General features: G+C 44.1%; 1 protein-coding gene and 1 pseudogene across 2 annotated transcripts in view; one reads left to right on the forward strand and one right to left on the reverse strand.

The window, feature by feature from the left end:
* The window catches only part of SH3GL3 (SH3 domain containing GRB2 like 3, endophilin A3), a 104,467-nt gene extending 80,771 nt beyond the window's left edge, over positions 1 to 23,696 (reverse strand). For both annotated transcript variants that reach the window (XM_055556209.1, XM_055556208.1), the window contains exon 1: positions 23,470 to 23,696. In XM_055556209.1, the coding sequence (XP_055412184.1) occupies positions 23,470 to 23,514 (45 nt within the window). In that variant the 5' untranslated portion in view covers positions 23,515 to 23,696. The remainder of the gene's footprint in view (positions 1 to 23,469) is intronic.
* Positions 42 to 23,371, forward strand: LOC129634469 (actin-related protein 3-like; annotated as a pseudogene).
* Positions 23,697 to 24,989: the final 1,293 nt, after the last annotated feature.

Here is a 24,989-nt window from a genome sequence, read left to right on the forward strand (position 1 = left end):
TCACACCTTTGATCTCTATACCTACCACACCTGTGAAGAAAATGCATCCTCCCCAGGACAAGGTAATTCCTCAACACTAACTAGACCCTTCGGAGAAGGCAATGGCACCCCACTCCAGTACTCTTGCCTAGAAAATCCCATGGACGGAGGAGCCTGGTAGGCTGAAGTCCATGAGGTCGCTAATAGTCGGACACGACTGGGGGACTTCACTTTGACTTTTCACTTTCATGCATTGGAGAAGGCAATGGCAACCCACTCCAGTGTTCTTGCCTGGAGGATCCCAGGGACGGGGAAGCCTGGTGGGCTGCCGTCTATGGGGTCACACAGAGTCGGACACGACTGAAGCGACTTAGCAGCAGCAGCAGCAACTAGACCCTTGGGGCTTCCCTGGTGGCTCAGCAATAAAGAATCTGTCTGCCAAACAGGAGACTAGGGTTCAATTTCTGGGTCGGGAAGATCCCCTATAGGAGGAAATGGCAACCCACCCAGTATTCTTGTCTGGAAATCCCATGGACAGAGAAGCCTGGTGGGCTACAGTCCATGGGGTCACAAAAGTGTCAGACACAACTGAGCGGCTAAACAACAACAACAAAACTAGACCCTCAGAGAGAAGGCTGTAATTTACACATGCAGTTATCACAGTCTAAAACCAAAGCCACATCTTCAGATGCCTGTAAGTCACTCTTCAGATCAGAAGTTTGTGTTATTCCTGGAGATTAATCTGATCTCTATATAACTTGTCTGAAAATGAAACTACTGCAGTTAACATGATTTATAAAGTACCTATTTTTCTAATGAATCATCAAATTTCTTTCCTTTCCTACAAACTGTCTGAAAGGAGGCTAATAAGTCTTAAATGCAAGATAGGTTCTCATATTTAACTAACATCTTACATCCTAACAAGAAAATAATAAATCGACCTTTAAATGTCTGTTCTCCTTGTGATATCAATAACCCCAGTCTGAATTCTACATTTTCCTTTCCATTAAACAGGACCATGATAAGCAAAGTGAATTTTTTTAAAAAAATGTGTAAGTCAACAGGAGACAAAAATATTGGAGCAAAAAGTACTTTTATGATGTTCTTTACAAATCTAAAACTGAAAGATTTTTCCTTATGTTTAGACTGTACTGTAGTCTTCTAAGTAGGCAATAACATTATGTCTAAAAAAACAGTTACATAACAATTTTTAAAAAGCTTCTTGATAAAAAGTGCTCTACATCATCCAAGCCTTCAGCAAGTCATTATCTTTTTGCTGGTGGAGAGACTCAAACGGAAGAAGCAGGGAGAGAATCTCATGAGATGCTCCATGTTTGGGTTCAGTATAGAACCTTTCAAGAATTAAAGCTCTGTGCAATTGCTTTAAGGTACTCCGTGATCACAATCAGCAATGTCTGCCCCATTCACTCATTCATACATATGTAATGAGTGACTACCAGGATCCTGTTCCCTCTCTGTGCTAAGTCCCAGCAAAACAGTAAGACAATTCCAGTCCTCACGGAGATCCAAATCTACTCAAGGAAACATGCGTCACTCACTAAACAAATATTTACTGAGTGCCTAGCTGGAGTGCTAGACTCTCCTTCTGGCCTGGAGACTCCATGATTAATAGTCAATAAAATGACCACAGAATGGTAAACAATGAGAACTGTACTGATTATAACCCCGAGTAAATGACTGCATGCAAGTTCAGTCATGTCTGACTCTTTGTAACCCCATGGACTGACCCCCAGCCTCCTCTGTTCATGGGATTCTCCAGGCAAGAATACTGGAGTGGGTTGCCATTTCCTTCTCCAGGGGATCTTCCCAACCCAGGGATTGAACCCTGTGTCTCCTGCATTGGCTGGTGAGTTCTTTACCAATGAGCCACCAGGGAAGCTTGAGTAAATGATTACTAGTGTTTTAACTAGTTGTACTGGGACCTGAGTCAGGTATATGAAATCCCATCACTATATAGGGTTTTAAGAAGCAAACAAATAAAAAACCATTATGAAGCTCCAATACTTTGGCCACCTGATACGAAAAACCAACTCACTGGAAAAGACCCTGATGCTGGGAAAGAATGAAAGCAGGAGGACAAGGGGACAACAGAGGATGAGATGGTTGGATGGCATCATCGACTCAATGGACACGAGTTTGAGCAAACCTGGGAGATCATGAAGGCAGGGAACCCTGGCATGCTGTAGTCCATGGGGTCGCAAAGAGTTGGACATGACTGAGGGACTGAAAAAGAACAAATACAAAACAACAGGGCCTGGGGACCAAATGAGGAGATCTGGATAAAGTCCTGGAAAATGGAACCAGAATCCAGGAGCCTAGCAAGTCCTTGGTATTTTGCACGATGTGTTCTTTCAGGTAAAGGTGCCAGTCTGCTGGAAAACTGACCTATAAATTGGACAGGATCCCACTGAAAGGAATAAGTAGGGAAGTCCTGTTGACCACTTGATACCAGCGAGGGGGCCTCGGAACAGATGCAAGCTCACATTGCGTGATTCTGGAGGAAGGACCCACATTCTGAGTCCAGGTCCCAAACTCTAACCAGTTCCATGGAGCTTGACTACATTTTGGTTATCAGTGTTTTGCAGGGGACTACAGGTGGCCACAGTCCCTTATTTGGGGTATGGGATAAAGAAATAAGCCCCTGTATTGAATATAATTATTGTAATAAGGTATAATGACAGTAATAACTTTACAGGCATTTCTATATGCATATACTTCATCTACTTTTTAAGCCTTATGAGAATCATATATATTGAACCTGTAACTGTGAAGTATTTAAGAGAAATTAACAGAATGTATAAATGGTATTGTTTGTGAGATTTCATTGGTTAAATTTATAAAACTATTCAAAGAGCAAGTGAAATGAGTGCTTTTCATTTTCAACACCAATATTACTAGATTTACAAATGAATCTACAAGATTTCACCTATAGGTGATGCCATGCATGTGCACTCAGTCATGCGTGCTAAATCTTGTCTGACTCTTTGCAAACCCATGGGCTGTACCCTGCCAGGCTCCTCTGTCCATGAGATTTCCCAGGCAAGAATACTGGAGTAAGTTGCCATTGCCTCCTCCAAGGGATCTTCCCAACCCAGGGATCAAACCAGTGTCAATGCATTGGCAGGCAGATTTTTACCACTGAGCCACTTGGGAAGCCCTATGGGTGATGCCATGACCTTCCAATGCATCACATCAGGAAGTAAGGGCCTCTAATAATGGAAGATTTGTCTAGCTTTAAACCAGTTTTCTCCTCTTTCATTGGTTGGCTAATATTCCTTAATTCAACATATTCCCAAACAGGCTAACTTCTTCCAAACATTATGGAAGCTCAGCAAATATGAAGTAGACAAGCCAAGCTCTGTGTCATCCAAAGGTCTTGCTTGAAATTTTCAAGCAGGATTTGCTTGTGACTCAGAGTATACACCCTAAAATGTCATTTATTCTCCCACTCTTCAGAGCACATTTCAAATACCAACCTCCTTTTGAAACCAACTTCCATACCACAACAGTGCATGCACCACATGTATCTCTCTGGCTCTGAATTCGCTTACACTTTAAGCTTCAACACATTCCAAAGTGAAGAGATGTTCAGATCCTGTAAATCTTACCCACACCACTTCACAAAAGTCTGCCCTATTGCAAGAATGCATGCTCAAGAAATAGGTTAAGACTCTTGAAGAAATGCTAAAATTAAATCCAGAGAAGGTTCTAGCCCAAAGAAATGCTTCACACAATACTGACAAGTTGAAAATCTTCAGCCATTGATGTTTGGTAAAGAAGCTCATTGCCGTTTAATTATCCAAGGTCACTTCCACTTGCCTCCATCACTTTCTCCAGATCAGAGTCCCTGTCGTCAATTCAGTCAATAAAAAAAACATATGACCTGACCCTGTGAGCTCAGGAAGAGCACCAAGCTTCCTGGGAAGGAGTTCTCTTTCTCTCCCCTGTGATGCCAATTCTTTCAACGTCAACCCAGATTCACAATGTTCCAGCCTGTGTATCTTCTTACAAAAGTATCAGAGAGAAGGATCCATTTATACTCAAAACACCCTGACATCAGATGTATGGGTTTTTCTTTCCACCCAACAACCAATTCCCTAATTCTCCAATACCAACTGAGTGTCTTACAATTCAGTTCTGACACTGATTACCCAAAGCTGGCATCAGACTCCACAGGTTTCAAAACTCCATCCCACAAGACTGCCCAGACTTCAGATACCAGGCACAAGTATGGAGTCTCCAGGTTACCCACACTTCTGTCTGACTTGGCTACTGTGGACTTAAAAAATATTCACAACCTAAAAGTGAAGAGTTATGTTTTATTCAGTGGGAATTTTTAGGACTTAAGCCTGAGAGGCAGCATCTCAAATAAGCCTAAGAGAACTGCTCAAAGGAGGGGAGGGGAGGAGCCAGATTAAATAAAAGTTTTGCAACAAAGAGCAGGTAGTCAGAACATCAAAAGATTGTGCTTAACTGAATCCAGTTCTTTGTGATACCATGGACTGTAGCCTGCCAGGCTCCTCTGTCCATGGAATTTCCCAGACAAGAATACTGGAATGGGTTGTCATTTCCTTCTCCAGGAGATCTTTCAGACCCCCGGATCAAACTCACGTCTCCTGTGTCGGCAGGGAAATTCTTTACCACTGTGCCACCTGGGAAGCCTCTACGACAACAGGTACAAACTGTTCAATAGGCTTAATTCCCCTTTTTGATTTCACCTGGAAAGGACACATTGGTTCAGCCTCTTCATTTTCCATCAAAGTGGAGGCCCAGATGGGTTAAGTGATTCTCCCAAGATCACAAAGCAGAGGCAGATTGAAGTCTAAAACTGCTGTACCCCAGGGTTACTGGACCATTCAATACGAAAGGACGCTTGTGTTTCTAGTTAAATAGGAAGAAAGATACTGTTTGCAAACACATCAAGTTACACCTAGGCTGTCAGCTACTACTGGGGACTAGGGAGAAGTTCACCCCCAACACAAGAAGCAGGAAATACCCTGGAAACGCAAACCGGATGAAAGTGGAGAAAGGGATGGAGACACGGAGGTAACAGTAGTTAACCCTGTGTGCATGCACGCTCAGACGTGTCTGACTGTTTGTGACCCCATGGACTGTAGCCTGCTAGGCTCGTTCATCCATGGAATTCTCCAGGCAAGAATATTGGAGTAGATAGCCATTCCCTTCTCCGGGGCAGGGATCGAACCTGGGTCTCCTGCACTGCAGGCAGATTCTTTACCTTCTGAGCCACCAAGCGTGCCTTCACCCAAGGCTCTGCCCCTTCCTTAACCTGCAAATTGTCCTGGGTCTTGCCTTCTCAGAGACATGACCCCATCCCAATAGTTTCCGGTTAAATGGCTTGGCCCTCCCTCTCTGTTCCTCCTACGGACCCATGCATTCCCCTTGCCTCACACCCACCTTTTCTCACTGCCCCAAATACCCTCAAGAGACCTCAGTGAGCAAATCAATAGCCTTATCAAAGAAAGAACATGTCATGCTGTCTACAGTGCTTTTTGTCCTTGGAGAAGTAAATTAAATAAATCCAATAATATTCGTTCTTTAATGATCTATGCCAGTCTTCTGATATTACAGTCCTTATTTTGATGACAAGCTTCCAAGAATTTTTCAATTATGGCAATTTCAGCTGATTTCCATTCCCAAAGAACCTCCACCTAAATCTACCAAGGAGAATAGATACACCATATTTCTTTAAAATATGCATGTCTGGCAATTCAAAAGGGTACCATCTGGTTCGCATAATTTCTGCATGAAATTATGCAGTTTCTGAAAAGCCTATACAACTTATATGAGCCACTCCTGCTGCAGTAGAAGCCAAAACATTCCATGGCTATTGTACAAATCGACTCAGGTTAACTGAGGCTGAAACTGGCCATGGTCCTTATAATGATCAACACCCTGAGAAGGTGGCTCACCAATTAAAATATACATATTTAATCAATGTCATGCTAGAGAGGAAAGATAAACATGGACATGACATCATCCTTAAGAATCATTTTTGAGCCCTGGGAAAAGTAAGTAGAGAACTGGCAAGAAAAGCAATTGGGACTCTTTCAAAATGAAGCAAAGGAGAAGGCAAAATGAAGTCGGAATAATTAAAACAAGAAGGGAGCAATCATGGAGAGGAGGGAACCCGGTGAGGGGAATCGGTACTGTTTCCCTGGTGAGGAATCACAGTGAGACGCATGGCAAAACATGTACCCCATCCTAGTAAAAACATCTAGGGCATTCCTTGTCAGCAGTGTAAACTCTGGCTAGAGGAGTCCATAGGTGTGTGACAGCCGGTGACCTCGGGGTACTCAAGTCTCCCGAATTTCAAAGTAAGAATGTATTCCAGCACAGGACTCTACCCAGGTCACCAGGATGAATCAGACTTGTTAAGTGACTGGAAAGCCTCCAAAAACACACAAGCCAATTGCAGATGCAGACAAAACGTTTTCAGCACTCTGTCCAGGGCTTCAGGAATGCTCACACCAGCATATGTGAATTCCCTAGACGTACAGCTCCGAACAGAGGTTGGCAAACATTTTCTGTAAAGGACCAGGGAGTAATATTTCAGGCTTTGTGCTCTGTGTTGTCCCTTGTCACTACTATTTGATTCTGCTTTGTGCCATAGACATATGAGCATGGAAATGAGCTGGGGTGTGTATGCCAATAAAACTTTATTTACAGACCCTGAAATTTTAATCATATGTCATTATCACGTGTCATTAAAAATGTGAAAATCATTCTTAGCTCACAGGTTATACAAAAAAATAGACGATGGGCTGTCTTTGACTCATGGGCCAATTTACCAATTTCTGACTGAGAACTTCTATTCAGTAGAGGCTAAACAGACACATGGTTCAAATGAACGATAAAGACTCCCTGAATTTATGCAAAGATTGAAAACCCTGAGGAAGAGAGTGGAGGGTGGGAACAGATTTATCTCATGCAATGGTGACAAATACTGGACTGCATTTGTCTTGGAATCACAGAGGCCTGTCCTTGAGTCCTTACAAGACCACTCGCCAGCTGTGTGACCTTGAGCAAGTTTCACTTAACCTTGCCAAGCCTAATTCCCTCCCTTGTAAAAGGAGGAATATGATGAGTACTTTCTTTTTTTTCAATCATCATTTTTTAATTGAAATATAGTTCATTTACCATGTTGTGTTAGCTTCAGGTGTACAGCAAAGGTATTCAGATATATGTGTGTGAGTGTGTGTGTGTGTATATATATATACATTCTTTTTTAGATTCTTTTCCATTATAGGCTAGTACCTTCTTGATAGAGGTTATCAAGGAGATGAAATGAGATGCTGCCTCTAAAAATACTTTGCACAGTACTCAACACCTCTACCAAAAAAAAGCTAATTAGCATTATTATTATACTCATGGAATGATGAGTTGATTGACTGCAAAACTTTCTTCCTGGATATGAAGACAACATTTCCTGGATGAGAAGAATTTCAGACTCCTAATTTATGGAAGTCAAAGCTCAAAATAAGGTAGATGCCAGAGATGAACATAAAATACAAAAACAGAATATTTTAATTTGGTGCAATATCCCAGTTATTCACCTACTGGGAGCCTGTGCTGAGTCCCTGGGATTCTCCAGGCAAGAACACTGGAGTGGGTTGCCATTTCCTTCTCCAATGCATGAAAGTGAAAAGTCAAAGTGAAGTCGCTCAGTCGTGTTTGACTCTTTGTGACCCCATGGACTGTAGCCCGCCAGGCTCCTCTGCCATGGGATTTCTTAGGCAAGAATACTGGAGTGGGGTGCTATTTCCTCCTCCAGAGGATCTTCCAGACTCAGGGGTCTAACTCGCATCTCCTGCATTGGCAGGTGGATCCTTTACCACTGTACCACTTGGGAGTCTCCATTTTCTGCAAAAGTTGTGAGCCTGAATTCATGAGAAAAGAATGCAAGCATCAACAGTCATTCAGTCTCAATAGGCATTTGTAAAGACTTCCATGAGAGCCTGCCTGCCTGGTTGTATAAGAGGTAGCCACTGACCAAGCCTGCCTCCACTTCTGCTTCCTGTCTCTAACCCTGACTCCATGACAAAGATAGTGGCCAGCTGTGGATAGTCAGATAGCTTCTATCTTCCCCTGCCCAGCCCTAGCCCCAACCAGCACCAAACATACAGTGGCAGTGGCAGCAGCAGGTGACAAGGAAGATTGTGGATGGCTGCCAGCCTGTGTGGTAGACAGTGGCACAGGGCATTGCTATTAAGAAGTCAGCAAAAATGGATGAGCAAGCTCAAAGGCGGCAGATGAAATGTTTGTGGCCCAGACTTCTTTGTTGCTGATGAAGCAACAGGAAAACCTTTATATGTAAAAAAAAAAAAAAAAAAGGTGGCCAATCAGGACTTCCCTGGTGGTACAGTGGCTAAGACTCTGTGCTCCCAACGCAGGGGGCCCAAGTTCTATCCCTGGTCAGGGAACTAGACCCCACATGCTGCAACTAAAAAAAATCCCACAGGCCACAACTAAAGATCTCAAGTGAGGCAACTAAGACCTGGTATGGCCAAGTAAATAAATACGTAAAAATAAATATTTAAAAAGTGGCCAATCTGCCATGGCATAGTTAAAGACTGGTACTTGATGGAAAGCTTTATGGATCAAATGATCTTTAAGAGCAGAACCTGAAGACCATTTTTTTGGATTGAATCTCCACTGAATACTCCAGACAACAGGGAATACACTGCTGAAATAATGTGCTAGGCTTGTACATTTCTGGGCAGGCCATTCTCGCCTAATCTGCATACTAGACCTCAAGACAAGCAGGAGGACGGTCTGTCTATTGGTACAATACCAGACAGTGGAATCAGTATCGCTCAGGTCATCCCTGTGACTGAAGGGCATGTGATTGTCAGCTATATTAAGCACACATTCCAAACACAAGATGAAATAGAACATATGTTATTCAGCAATTGCTGGGAGATGGAGACAGAGGAATCCCTCAGAGCAATCCTGGGAAACTTCAAAGAACACTATAGCTATGCCTGCCCAGATTTAGTAAAAGAACTTAATAAGTATGAACAGATGGATCAAAGTGAATTAAACAGTATACTAGAATCAATGCTATCTCAAAGAAAGAATTTTCCATTGGTGTTGCTTTCGTTTTGTTTAACCTTTTGGATATCTCATTATACAGCAATTTTTTAATTTGTATTTTATTTATTTATTGGCTACACTGGGTCTTCATTGCTGAACAGGTTCTTTTCTCTAGTTGCAGAGAGCAGGGGCTACACTCTAGTCGTGGTGTGCAGGCTTCTCATTATGGTGGCTTCTCTTGTTGCAGAGCATGGGCTCCAGGGGAACGGGCTTCAGTAATTGTGGCACTCAAGCTTAGCTGCTCCACAGCTTATGGAATCTTCCTGGACCAGGGACCAAACCCATGTCCCCTGCATTGGTAGGCAGATTCTTAAGCGCTTGACCACTAGATAAGTCCAGGTGTTGGTTACTGAGGGAGTCTTAGGACCTAAATTTTCTTTTCATCTAGAATGTGCTAATTCAGGCTTTACTCAACTTATCTCAGAAGTTGTAGACGAAGGCACTGACAACTGTCCTACTGATGTCAGACGTCTTCTCTACAAGAAGATTGTCCTCTCTGGAGGTTCAACCGTATTCAAGGACTTTGCACATTACTTGCAAATAGATTTGAAAAGAACCATAGATGCCAGGCTGAAATTAAGGGAGGAACTGAGAGTGACAGACTGAAGCCAAAATTTATCGATGTACAAATCATTACACCCAAAACGCAGTGACAGACAGTTCGTTTGGAGGATCCATGCTGGCTTCCACATCAGAATTTTGCCACATATGTGCATCCCGTGTGTGCATGCTCACTCACGTCTGCCTCTTTGCAAACCCCTGGATTGCAGTCCACCAGGCTCCTCTGTCCATGGAATTTTTCAGGCAAGAATACTGAAAATAAATTAATTTAAAAAAAAGTGGAGGCTATATGTATACCTATGGCTGATTCATGTTGATGTATGGTAGAAACCAATGCAATAGTGTAAAGCAATTATCCTTCAATTAGAAAGAAAGAAATAAAAATAAAGACACTTTTCAACTGCTACTGCTGCTAAGTCGCTTCAGTCATGTCCGACTCTTCGTGACCCCATGGACTGCAGCCTACCAGGCTCCTCCGTCCATGGGATTTTCCAGGCAAGAGTATAGGAGTGGGTTGCCATTGCCTTCTCAGGACACTTTTCAATTATATATATATATAAAAAAAAAAGAATACTGGAGTGTATTGCTATATCCTCCTCCGGGAGATCTTCCCCACCCAGGGATCGAACCTGCGTCTCCTGTGTCTCCTGCAACTCGTGCACTGCAGGCAGATTGTTTACCATCTGTGCCACCAGGGAAGCACCATACCCACTGCTTCTCCTTCAAAATAAATCTGAGCCTCCATCCACTATTTCCCAGGAAAGAAATCCACTGCTGAAAATCAAGAGAAATAAAAGTGAATTGCTGGCCTTGAGCTTCCAAGTGTCTAAGTCTTCACTGCTGTTGCTGCTCAGTCTCTTTAGTCGGGTTTGACTCTGTGCGACCCCGTGGACTATAGCCCACCAGGCTCCTCTGTCCATGGGATTCTCTAGGCAAGGATACTGGAGTGGGTTGTCATTTCCTTTTCCAGGGGATCTTCCCAACCCAGGGAGCGAACCCAGGTCTCCTGCATTGCAAACAGATTCTTTACTGCTGAGCCACCAGGGAAGCCCCAAGTCTTTGCTATTTATGGCCAAATTAGGGCATTGTATAAGTTGTTTCACTCTGAAGTTTCTACATTACATGCTAACTGCCAACACTGCACCTGAATATCATTCCATCATACTGAGAACTCAGCTCTTGAAGAGATATGACCACAAGGTTTAGACAAAAACTCTTGTCTTTTCTTGGAAAAAGTGCTTGATCTAAGATGTCAATTTGAATAGCAGGGATCCAAGATAAATAAAATTCAAGGATATTGGTTAATTTTGTTAAACAAATTTAACAAGTTATTAGGTTGGCCAAAAACTTTGTTCAGGGACATCATACAGAAAAACTCAAATGAATTTTTTGGCTAACCCAATACATAAAATTAATCAAAATCTTTTTTTTATTTAATTTTATTTTAATCAAAATCTTAAGATACATAACTTTGACTTATGAGATGCCAAGTTTCAATGAGAACATCAGAGAAGGGGTCCTATCTGCCTTAGAGTATTCTAGAAACCATCTATTCTTACATCCTCTTCACAGATTAGTCCCAGGTAGGTCACTAAAAGCAAAGCGCTCACTCCCCCTCATTTCTTGCCAGGTTCTCACAGTCACATGAGGCTGCCCACTCACTTCACAGCCTGCCTTCTGCTGCTCTGTCTGCTCAGCACTGACGAATCCGTATGAGGACTCGACAGCACTCTGCCCTCACGTCTGATCATTCCACAGTTTCCACATCAAGCCAGCCAAGTTCCATCAAAGGGCCTAACACAACAGCACATGGCAAACACTCAGCTTGGTTCCATCCAATCTGCCTTCCAACAAGGTTTCCAGGAAACGTCCAGGACAAAAAGCCAAGAGCTGTCTCTACAGAGACCATATTCATCTCCTAAGCAAGTTCCTGGCCACACCACAAGTGACCGGGAATTATCCTTCTACTATTCAAGCTTGAGGAGAAGTTAACCTGCAGATAAACCATGTGTACCAGTCGACCATTTGGCGGTGCACCACGTTAATTCACCACACACGCTTCTTCTGGCCCCGCACAGCTCTTTTAAAATTTAAATGAATTGCCAATATTTCAAAAGTAGGAAATTTCCTTTTTTTAAAATCTGGATTTTGAACATTTCTTCCCCCTCCCCCCCAGATCAAGAGCATCCAGGCCAACAACAGGTTGGAGTTCAACAGAAGCAGGTTATCCAGGTTCCAATCCTCAAAACCTGCTGAATGTTCATTCAATATTAGCACATGGTTCCAGTAGTGTTCAAAAGACTGAGGATTCCACAAGGGACAAACTGGGCAAGAAACGACCAGTCAGACCCTCTAAGAAGGGATTTGATTTGGGTAACTCAAAGAACTTCTGCTTCAGGGAAGATGGAATAGATACACTTTCTCTATTCCTCTCACTAATTACAACCAAAATGCTTGGCGTTATATATAACACAAACCCAGGAAGGCCCAGGCAGGTGGAGAAAAGGAGGTACACTGAGTAGGCACCCCAGGGCCCAAGAGATGACACAGTAGTGAGCTTCCGTTTTCTTTTTCCTTCATAATCCAAGATTTGGAGCTGAAGAAGCGACAGTCTAGAAATACAAACAGACACAGGAAAACAGACAAATAAACTCAATAAAGGCCTGCTCTCTCTAGTCAAGGGACCAGGCAAGGGGCAATCTAGCAACACAGAAATTATTAGACAATCTCTAAACTATTAGAAATTACTAGATAATGCCCACATCCCCGATGGCTCAGCAGTAAAAGAATCCTCCTGCAATACAGGAGACACAGGAGACACGGATTTGATCCCTGGGTTGGGAAGATGCTCTGGAGAAAGAAATGAAAACCCACTCCAGTATTCTTGCCCAGGAAATCCCATGGACAGAGGAGCCTGGCAGGCTACAGTCCAAAGGGGCGCAAAGAGTTGGACATGACTGAGCAACTGAGCATGCACACACTCTACTCCAGCTTTACTCCAAACACCATAGAAAGAACTGTGACCCCATCCCCACTGGCACTGTAAAGCATGAGTGGAATGCAGGAACTTGCATCTTTGCCACATTATTACAAGATGACCCAGCACCCCCCAATTCTCTCTTTCCCTGGGTGGTGCCAGAGAAAGCCAAGTAGGGAGTCCCTGCCAGGCGATAACAAGCTCCACCCGGTTCCTCCCACCCCTTCAGTGTCAGTTGAGACCATATCAGGGAGCCTGGACCTCCACTTCCACAGCAGTACTAAGGAGCCCACTCACCCTTCTTCCGGGTGAGGCCAGAGGAGGCCTTGTAGGAAGTCAGGACTTCTACTACCACCCAGCAGTAATGAGGCCACCCCTCCCATGGGTGTGACTTCAGGCCACGTGGGAAACAGCAACAAGGCTGTTTCCATCTCAGCCAGAGGGAGATCAGCAGAAGCTTAGTGAGGTACCAGAAAGCCCACTCCCACACAGCAGTAAGGAGGCATGAACCCCAAATGCCAATAGTCTAAGTGAGAAGCCTGGACACTAACCCCCACTTGGAAGTAAAAAAGCAATGCCACCACCTTCCCCTGCCAGAGCAGTGGAAAAGAAAGCAAATAAAAACAGACAATTTAAATAAGATCTAGAGTCTCATAAAATAATACTGAAAGGCCTGAGGTTCTATTTTAAAAATCCTGCCATCATGAGGGTATGGCCAAGATGGTGGAGTAGGATGACCCTGAGGCCACCTACCTTGGGTACACCAAAATTATAACTATTTACAGAGCAACCGTGGATAAGAATGACCCAAAGACTAGCAAAAAGTTTTCCACAACAAAAGATGTAAAGAAGGAACCACAGTGGGAGAAGTAGGAGGGGCAGAGACATGGTGTAGTCAAGATCATACCCGCAGCTAGACATCCACAAATGGGAGGATAATTACAATTGCAGAGATTCTACCCTAGGAGTAATGGAAACAGTGACAGGCTTTATTTTATTAGGCCCCAAAATCACTACAAATGGTGACTTCTGCCATGAAATTAAAAGATACTTGCTGCTTGGAAGAAAAGCTATGATGAACCCCAATTCAGTTCATTTCAGTCGCTCAGTCATGTCTGACTCTTTGCAACCCCATGAATCGCAGCACGCCAGGCCTCCCTGTCCATCACCAACTCCCAGAGTTCACTCAAACTCATGTCCATCGAGTCGGTGATGCCATCCAGCCATCTCATCCTCTGTCATCCCCTTCTCCTCCTGCCCCCAATCCCTCCCAGCATCAGAGTCTTTTCCAATGAGTCAACTCTTCGCATGAGGTGGCCAAAGTACTGGAGTTTCAGCTTTAGCGTCATTCCTTCCAAAGAACACCCAGGATCTCCTTGCAGTCCAGAGGACTCTCAGGAGTCTTCTCCAACACCACAGTTCAAAAGCATCAATTCTTTGGCGCTCAGCTTTCTTCATTGTCCAACTCTCACATCCATACATAACCACAGGAAAAACCATAGTCTTGACTAGACGGACCTTTGTTGGCAAAGTAATGTCTCTGCTTTTGAATATGCTATCTAGGTTGGTCATAACTTTTCTTCCAAGAAGTAAGCATCTTTTAATTTCATGGCTGCAGTCACCATTTGCAGTGATTCTGGAGCCCAAAAAAATAAAGTCTGACACTGTTTCCACTGTTTTCCCATCTATTTCCCATGAAGTGATGGGACCAGATGCCATGATCTTAGTTTTCTGAATGTTGAGCTTTAAGCCAACTTTTTCACTCTCCTCTTTCACTTTCATCAAGAGGCTTTTTAGTTCCTCTTCACTTTCTGCCATAAGGGTGGTGTCATCTGCATATCTGAGGTTATTGATATTTCTCCCGGCAATCTTGATTCCAGCTTGTGCTTCTTCCAGCCCAGCGTGTCTCATGATGTACTCTGCATATTAGAAAGCAAAGATTTCATATTGCCAACTAAGGCCCATATAGTCAAAGCTATGATTTTTCTAGTAGTCATGTACATATATGAGAGTTGGACCATAAAGAAGGCTGAGCACTGAAGAATTGATGCTTTTGAACTGTGGTGCTGGAGAAGACTCTTGAGAGAGTCCTTTGGACTGCAAGGAGATCAAACCAGTCCATCCTAAAGGAAATCAACCCTGAATATTCACTGGAAGGACTGATGCTGAAGCTGAAGCTCCAATACTTTGGCCACCTGATGCAAAGAGCCAACTCAATGGACATGAGTTTGAGCAAACTCCGGGAGATAGTGAAGGACAGGGGGACCTGGTGTGCTGTAGTCCGTGGGGTTGCAAAGAGTTGGACATGACTGAACAACTGAGCAATGACAAAATATCCACAATAAGTAGGCAAATGTTAAAAAGATATAAATACAAGTCAAAATTATTAAATGTGAAGTGAGGGGGAGTAGAAATGCAAGATTGTTAAAATGCATTCAAGCTTAAGAGGTTATCAACTTAATCATGTATATATATGCTGTTATACATAAATTTCAGTTGGTAAAGAATCCGCCTGCAATGTGGGAGACCTGAGTTTGATCCTGGGTTGGGAAGATCCCCTGGAGAAGGGAACGGCTACCCACTCCAGTATTTTTGCCTGGAGAATTCCACGGACTACATTCCATGGACTGTATAATCTATGGAGTTGCAAAGAGTAATACACAACTGAGTGATTTTCACATCACATATATAAACCTCAGGATAACAAAATCTATAATGAACACAAACACACAAAAAAGAAAAGGGACTTCAAAATAGATTTAAAGCAGAGACTGTAAGAAGAGATAAAGAAGGGCATAACAGAATGCTAAAAGGATCAATCCAACAAGAAGATGCAACACACACACATATACATATATATATGTTCAAACATCAAATGAATAAAATACATCAAAATGAGTGAAATGCAACTAAAGCAGTGCTGAGAGGAAAATACATAGCACTCACTGCATACGTTAGAAAAAAGGTCTCCAATCAATAATCTGCTTCCCTTAAGAATCTATAAAAAGGACAAAATAAACCCAAGTAAGTAAAAGAAAGGAAATAATAAAACAAGAGCAGAAATCAATGAAATTGAAAAAGCGAAACAACGGAGAAAATAAAATAACAACCTGGTTCTCTGAAAAGATCAATATAACTGACAAACCTCTAGTAAGACTGATAGAGAAAAAGGCTGAAGGTATGGAATTACCAGTATCAAAAATCAACTCTATACACATATAATAAGGGAACTGATAATGATTAAGAGAATACTACGTATAATTCTCCACACATAAATCTGATAACCCTAAATGAAATGGATTGATTCCTTAAAAAATCACAAACTAATGAAATTCTCAAATGAGAAATCTCCAAGCCCAGAAGGTTTTACTGGAAAATTCTACTAAATGTCTAAAAAAGAATTAACATAAGTTTTATGTAATTTCTTCCAGAAAACAGAAGAGTGAGCACTTCCCAATTCATTTTATTAAAGCAGTATTACCTGATACTGAAATTAGACACAGTGCAAAAAATAAAGACCAATATTTCATATAGAAACAAAAATCCATGACAAACCTTAGCTGATTCACATCATACAGAAACCAACATAACACTGTAAAGCAATTATCCCCCAAGTTTAAATATATTTTTAAAATAAGAATACATGGGATTAGAAAGGAAAGCATCTGTACTGAATATAGTCATCAAAATATCAAAATATTTATGATACAGTTTTGTGTTTTTTTTAAGTTAAGCAACGTGGGCTTCCCCGGTGGCTCAGTGGTAAAGAATCCGCCTACCAACGCAGGAGACACAGATTCTATCCCTAATCTAGGAGGATCCCACATGCCTCCAAGCAACTAAGCCCCTGTGCCACAACTATTGAGTCAGTGCTCCAGAGCCTGGGTGCTGCAACTACTGAAGCCTGAGCACCCTAGAGCCCGTGGTCCACAAGAGAAGCCACTTCAGTGAGAAGCTCATACATCGCAGCTAGAGAGTAGCCCCGGCTCGCCGCAACTAGAGAAAAGCCCGTGCACAGCAACAAAGACCCAGCACAGCCAAAAATAAATAAATAAATCATTTAAAAAATATTTTTTAAAAGTTACGCAACGTGATAGAGAGGGCATGTGCCATTTGAATTGCATGGTCAGGAAGACGTTTCTGACAAAGTGGCCTTTAATCTGTGCTATGATCTAAACAACAATAAGGAAACACTTTGCAAAGATCTAGCGGAAAGGCATGCTAGGCTGAGGGAACAGCTCTGGCAAAGGCCCAAAGAAAAGAAGACCTTAGCACATTAAAGGAGCAAAGAGGCCGGTGTGGCTCAATGGCAGCAGGAGAAGGAAGGGAGAGGCCAGGTTATGTGAGGCTTCACAGGCCAGAGGAGGAAGCTTGGGGTTTATACTAAACACAGCTGGATGCCACTGAAGCACTGAAGACTTGTAAGCAGTCTCCATTACATTCACAGAATGACACAGTCTGAGCTACATTTTCAGAAGAGCATTCAGGTCACTGTGGGTCAATGGACTGTACCTGGTAGGAAGCTACTAGGTTCCAAAGTTCTAGAAATTGGTGAGGAGGCTCCAGCAACCATGTGGGCAAGAGGTGACAGTCAGAGAAGGATAGTAGAAGCAGAGTCAGAGAGAGATAAATGGAAGAGGGATGTATTTTGAAAATAAAACCAAGAGTTATTACCACTTTCTGATGAATTAGGGATGAGAGGAAGAAAGCAATCAAAGATGAATCTTGGTTTTGTCTTATTTTGCTTGAGCAGCTGAACACATGTTGGTACAACTGACTTAAATAGGAACCACCGATAGAAAAACAGGTTGGGGTGGAGAAAATTAAGAGTTCAGGTTTGAACATCTTAAGTCTGACAGCCTTTTAAACATCCAAGAAGTGAGGTGCTATAGGCAGTTAGACTTAGAAGTCTGTTATTGGTCTGTGATCAGGAGGAGTATCTAGGCCAGAAACATAATTTAGAGAGTAATCAATGTTTAGATCGTTTATAAATCCGTGAGGCTGGATAAAACACCTTGGCAGAGTTCAAGGTTGAGAAAAAGAGGAGCTATTCCAAGCCAGAGCCCTGGGGCACTCCAGGATTTAGGGCTCAAGGGGGACGAGAAGGAGCCATTAAAGGAGATTTGAAGCAACAGCCATTGAAGCCAGAGGAAAACCACAGAAATGTAGAAGGGCTTGTAAGCAGAGAACGGCACACTGGGTCAAAAGCTGTGGAGTGTCAGCTGGGGAGGTGACCCTCAGACTCAGCAACTTGGAGGTCACAACACCCAGACAAGGCAGTCTCTGCCCAAGAGCAAGGAGGAACACAGATTGAGATGAGGACGTACGACTCAGATATCAGGTGCATCGGTAGGGAGTACCCACGCTCTCCGGCCTGAAACATCAGCAGCTTCTGCCACTGATGGATGATTTGATCTGGCAAAGCACTCGTGATGTCAGTGCTTGAGAAAGACTTAGCCAAATGCCAGGGGGAAAGATACTACCACCCGATGAGTGACAAAGTCAGAAAGGAGGACACTGGGCTCAGGAAGGTCACTGCGGCTGGTGCTGTGATAACAAGTGAGGATGAGCCTGGGAATTGCAAGGGAAGAGCTCATAATAAAGGCATCTCACAGAAGAACTCAAACAGAATTGCAGCCATGTCTTCCCAATACCAACTGGATTCCTCCAGATTCTCTTCCCCAATTTAACACTTTCCCAGGTTTCTAGCGAAAAGTAAGGGCTTCCCTTATAGCTCAGTTGGTAAAGAATCTGCCTGCAACACAGGAGACCAAAATCTAGCTATTCTCTCTTGGCTGATGTAGAATCTCCAGAATACATTCACCTATTATTTAGTTAAATAAATAAAGTGTATCAGTCCTGTTTATTGGCAGTTTCATTTTCTGGGTAAAGTATGACAACAATAGCAACCTCCAAATACATAACATACACACACACCCCCACTTAATTTGGGGAAATATAATTTATAGTCATTTTTTTAATAAAGTTGAAAAATTCAATCTGAAACAAATAGTATATCCATACACACACAAAAAAAATTTCTGCTTTTAAATGCATTTTTAATGAAATTCTAAGAGATAGCCTAAATTACATTTACTTTAGAGAAAAGGCATCAGTGGTAAGAAATGCTTGAATTATACTGCATTCTTCAGAGATTAAAAAATTAAAACCAATTTAATTTCAGCATCTACTCTAGCATTCCAAGTTAAAAATATATGGTTAACACATAGATCCAAGGATTAATTTATCAAGCAGTCTATGTGGAAAGGAGCAAGCAAGTTTCAGCTTAACACATTTTCTGATGCACCTACATAAAACACAAAGAATCATTATGGACTTTGCAAAGTGCATTTTTATCTTTCTCTCTAATGAGAAAATGAAACAAGAGACATTCACCGCCTCCCTAGAGATTCTCATAATTTACAAAGAACATCTTTCTCTATATTTACCCATAAATGGCCAGCCTGTGCACTTAGTCATTACAGAGAGACTGTCTTGGCCCCTTAGGACCACTCATCATTTTTCTGATTCAGGCATCAAAAGGGAAAGAGGGGGAAATTACCAAAAAAAAGCTTTGTTAGGAGCTCCCCATACCCTATTGTGTTTCTCGGTCACGTGATAGAACATTGCTACGTAAGGGTAAAAACAAGGAAATTTAACATGAAGGGTCATCACCCCTCTTGTGTCCTCACTAGTTGGTTAGTTTGGGGCAAGAAGAACAAGAGGAAAGAATAAAATCAGGCTTTCATGGGATGGGGAACCAGGCTCCTAGAAGTGCAGAAAGGGAACAAATACAGCTATTAGAACAGTGTCCATGTCACGGTAAGCACAGATGTGGCCTAAGCATCCTGCAACCAAAATAAAATGCTGTCAAGAAAATTACTATGAAGTGAACATAATTAATACAAATCAATGAGTGGCGACATATAATTATTATGAGTTACATTTTTATTGGTCAGGCACACCACTTAACAAGAAACCACATGACCTTTCTAAGCTATTTGTGTATGTGTGTTAGTCACTCAGTCCGACTCTTTGCAACCCCATGGACTGTAGCCCACAAGGCTCCTCTGTCCATGTAATTCTCCAGGCAAGAATACTAGAGTGGGTTGCCATTCCCTTCTCCAGGGAATCTTCCCCACCCAGGAATCAAACCCAGGTCTCCTGCATTGCAGGCAGATTTTTTACCATCTGAGCCACCAGGGAAGCCCAAGTTGTTTTTATTTATCTCTAATAACTCAAACTGCATCCCTACCCGTAGAAGAGTAAACCTCTCTACTAAAAAAACCTTTTCAAGAGAAAATTATGATCTTGGGACACTTGGGTTATAATCCCAAATGTTGAAGGAAAGGATTAATTAAATTTTGTTATTAGCTCAACTTGCACTCTTCTCATTTTAGTTGATTTCTTCATCTTTCCTTTTAGTCTCCATGTGCTGCCAAAATGATACATAATCCCTGGGATTTAGAGTTCTTCATTCTCTGTAAAGTAAGGGGACTTTTTTTTTCCTGCAGAGATAGGTAAGGTATCAAGAAAGCCAGAGTGCTTAACCAGGAAGTTATAAGTTATTTCACCTTTTCTATCATTAAGAAAAATCATCTCAATTTGTCAAGGTCTTGGTTCCCTAATTTATAAAAGGTACACTTTATCATCTTTATCTTTCTCTGAAATACTTTAAGCGAATTACTTAACAATTTCAGAACTGAGATATATTAGATATAAAGATAGAGATATAGTTAGTTATATACTTTCTTGAGATATAATTTATATACTATACAATTCACAACTTAAAGTCTATATATAATTCAATGGGGTTTTTTTAGCATATTTACAGAGTTGTGTGATCATCACAAGAAATTTTAGAACAGGAACATAGCTTCTAAGGGTTTCCCTGGTGGCTCAGCAGTAAAAAATCAGCCTGCCAAAGCAGGAGACCTGGGTTCCATCCCTGGGTCAGGAAGATCCCCTGGAGGAGGGCATGACAACCCACTCCAGTATTCTTGCCTGGGAAATCCCATGGACAGAGGAGCCTGAGGGGCTACAGTCCAAGGGGTTGCAGAGAGTCAGACATGACTGAGCATGCACGCATACAGCTTCTAAATCGTCTAATTCACTATACAGATGGGTTAAATCATGTTTCCCAGGTCACAGATCTGGTCAGTGGCACAGCCAGGCCTGGATCCCTGGGAATTATTAAACCATTGACATCATCCCAGCCTCCCTTTCCCCAGCCCTGGGAAAGTTCTATGTGAATTAAAACCTGCTGTTAAAATGTTGCCTGGGAAGAACATCTGGCACTTTTTATGATCATGCTCCCTCTTATTATATTAAGCCTGGTCTAATTTCTCCACCAAATCTGTCCCACTGCAAGATTTCTTAGAAAGACTTTCAGAACAGATAAAAACATACCCATATCTATTACGCACTTTGACAAAATGTCATTTGCAAAGCCCAGAGAGAATCCGTGATGTCTTTCTTTTCAGATAAAGTCACAAAAAGATTTCGGTTCATACAAAAAGACTAAATTAGACCCTTTGCTCATTTCCTTTTTTAATGGACTGATGATGAGTAGTTTAACTAAACGACCTTATCTTTAGCATATTATTTACCAATGTCAATAACTTCCTGGGATTTCAACCATTCACTCTGGTTAGTGGTCAAAAACCAATTTCAATCCTCTTAGGGCTGTGTCCTGTTCATCTCTAAGGTTTGCTCCCGTGAAGTCTATTCTCAATAAAAGAATATCTTTCAAAAGAGGTTAGTACCCTGCAGAGGATGAGATGGTTGGATGGCATCACCAACTCAATGGATGTGAATTTGAGCAAACTCTGGGAGGTGGTGAAGGACAGGGAAGCCTAGCAAGCTGCACTCCATGGGGTCGCAAAGAGACAGACACGACTGAGCGACTGAGCTAAGAAAGCTCCTGTAGCAAGCCTAGCTAGCTAGTGATTAAGCTGACACTGCCCTGAACACAGAGGCAGTAGGCCTCCAGGCTGCCCACCCTTCAGTACTGAGCTCAAGGCAGATTCGCTAACTGCTCCCACCTTTTATTTTATTTTATTTTTACTTTCTGGCTGCATCGCATGTGGGATCTTAGTTCCCCTACCAGGGATCAAACCCACACCCCCTACTCTGGAAGTGCAGAGTCATAACCCTTATACCACCAGGGAAGTCCCTGCTCCCACCTTTAAATGCACCCACTTCTTAGGTTTCCATGATACTCCTCTCTCCTCCATTCTACTAGTTCTTCCCTTCCTGTGCTTCTCCACTCCCACACTTTCACTTATCCAATAAATATTTATTGAGTGGTCACTGCTTATCAAGTCCCGGCCTAAACATTGTCCCTAAATGTGGGTGCTCCCTACAGTCTATGAGTATAACTCACTGTGCATTTTTTGACTTCCATTTGCACTTATATTTTTAAATCTGCACTGAGGCTGGAAATCCCCCCAAGTCCATAGCTCCAATCTGGATCTCACCCACTGGCCCCCAGGCCAGAGTCATCTGAGTATCTCATGGATTTTTCAAAGTGCCCAAAGCCCGCCTGCAGTGACCCCACCATCTCCCTGGTCACCTAATTGGCCCCTCATCCAGGATTCCTCATTACCCCAACAGTACCACCAACCTCCCAGCATCCCCAGCTGGAAACTGCACACCACCCAGTTTCTTCATGGAAGGACTGTGAGTGAGAGAACAGGCAGCACTTTTCAACAATAGACAGACAGAAAAGAATCCTCTAATTCCAACTGCTTTTCAGGGACCCCTGTGTGAAAGAGGCAAGATAAGACCTCACCAGAAATGTGAATTCTGAATGAAATTTGTCCAACAGACCCAGCAGTGCCGGTGTAGGGTTGATTTTACAATGTGAGTTCTGCCATGGCTGGGAGACTGAAATCTTAGAATATGAATTTGCTTGTCAACAGACATCCAGACACACATACACACACCAATCACATGCCAGCTTGCCTGTCTTCCTGTTTCCTCTGTTCAGAACGCCTATCCTTTCCACCCACACCCTCCACCACAATTCCTTCTCATATTTAATTTTCAAATGACGTGGCTCTTCCTCCGGGAAGTTCTCCCTGATGCCCCATCTTACTATCTGCCATCCACTGTGCGTGGAGGTGTGTCTAACACTATATGTTTACGTGTCTGTCTCAGTGTCTTCCCACAAAACTGGCAGCTCTTAGAGAACAGGAGCCTGGTGCCCAGGCCCGGGCCGACACCGGGAAGACTATGCGGGAGGAAGGACGGCTGTAGATAGCCCAGCCCGGAGCTGCGGGCAGTCAGGCAGGCGGGGTCCATCTCCAGGCCGGGAGAGCCAAGTACACAGCATCCCCGGATCCACCGACGCCCGCGCCTGCCCCGGGGTGGCAGGACGTGCCCCGGGGTGGGGGGTCTCCCAACCAAAAGGTGGGGGACTCGAGGGAGGCCCTGCAGGCCCTGCACTCTCTGTGGTCCTCCTCCCGGCGCGGGTCCGGGAATAGAGGCACGGAGCAGAGCCTCCAGGCCTCGGGACGCCCAGTCTCTGCTCCCCCGAGCCCCTGCGACCCGCCACCTCTGGTCTCCCCTCCCGAGAACCTCTCGGAATTTCAGTGGCTGGGGATGGAGCAGGGGGGCCGGGGGCTGGCAAGAAGGAGGCGCCAAGAAGCGGAGGAGAGCCGGCGGCCCCTCTCTCCACCCCCGCGCCCGCTTAGGCGGGAAGAAATCGAGCCCTAAAGAGGCCCCTAAGGGCGCCGGAGCCTCAGAAGCCCCGGAGCCTCGAGGGGACCGCTGCTCCCCTAGCCCTCCTCCCTCCCTTCTCCGTGCGTCCCTACCTGGCTGGCTTTGTGGAACTGCTTTTTCAGCCCCGCCACCGACATCGCGACAGCGCAGCGGCCAAGGCTGCTGGTCCCTGGACTCGGCCGGGCCACGCGGCCGCGATGCGCTGGAGGCGCGGGCGCCGGGGCCGGTCCCCGCGCGGCTGGGCTCCGCCGGGCCGGCCTCCCACGGCCACGGCCACGGCCACAGCCGCTGTCACACGCGCACACACGCGCGCACGCCGATGGCAACACTGCGTTCCAAAGCCCCTACGCAGCCCATTGGCCAAGCCGCGGAGATATGCAAATAAGGCCGCTGGGGCCGCCCACGCTTCATTGTTGCGTGGAGACCCGGGAGTACTGGAGCTGCGGAGAAAATGGGCCTGCGAAGCTGGGCTGCGTGGGGATGTCCCCGGGTCCGGAGAGCAGAGCCATACAGGACTGTCTGCAGGGCGTGGGACCGGATGCATCTGCCATAGGACTGCCCTGGATGGGACAGAGGAATCACCTCTCTATGCTTCTGGGCAATATCGCCGCCCTCAGGGGCATTTTTGGTAGGTTTCTGTTTTTAAAAACGGACGCCTTCATAATACAGGCTTCTCTGGTGGTTCAGATGGTAAAGAATCTGTCTGCAATGCCGGAGCCCCGTAATACGCCTTGTTGTTCAGTCGCTCAGTTGTGTCCGGCTGAAGCACACCAGGCTTCCCTGTCCTTCACCATCTCCTGGAGCCTGCTCAAACTCATGTCCGTTAAATCGGTGATGTCATCCAACCAACTCGTCCTCTGTCGTCCCCTTCTCCTCCTGCCTTCAATCTTTCCCAGTATCAGGGTCTTTGCTAATGAGTCGGCTCTTCCTATCAGGCTGCCAAAGTATCCGTCCTTCCAATGAATATTCAGGATTGATTTCCTTTAGGATTGACTGGTTTGATCTCCTTGCCGTCCAAGTGGTCCACTGGAGAAGGGAATGGCAAACCACTGCAGCATTCTTCCCTTAAAACCCCAGGAACAGTAAAAAACTTAAGGGGAGAAAAAGGTAACAACACAGAGTCTGTAATAGGAGGAATTGGTCTGTGGGCGGCACATCTTGTTTCTTCTCAACCCCACTGGATGCTCTTTCTGGGTGCAATCCGGCACTCTAGGAGCCCAAGGGTTACTGGGTAATTTATTAAATACCATGCTGCCTCCATACAGCACTTACCCACTGTCAACTATATTAAGAGCAACTGTCTCCAAGGAGCCTTAAAGGAAGCTCTCTGTATCCAGGGGAACTCACCCCAGGAGGAGACCAGCTCCCTTGGTAAGTCTTGCCATGTCAGCTACAGGGCACCCTTTTGCATGGAGGTCAGAGCATCCATGTGCATGGAGGCCTAGCCAGGGATCTGAAGCATCCCATTGACCTTCAAGTCAGAGCTGCACACAACAGGCCAGCATCTGAGCTGGAAGCTGGCCTCCAAAGGTCCCTGAATTAGTTACTCAGTCATGTCTGACTCTTTGTGACCCCATAGACTGTAGCCCTCCAGGCTCCACCATCCATGGGA

The sequence above is a fragment of the Bubalus kerabau genome, chromosome 19 (assembly GCF_029407905.1).
Source record: "Bubalus kerabau isolate K-KA32 ecotype Philippines breed swamp buffalo chromosome 19, PCC_UOA_SB_1v2, whole genome shotgun sequence".
NCBI classification, from domain to species: Eukaryota; Metazoa; Chordata; class Mammalia; order Artiodactyla; family Bovidae; genus Bubalus; species Bubalus kerabau.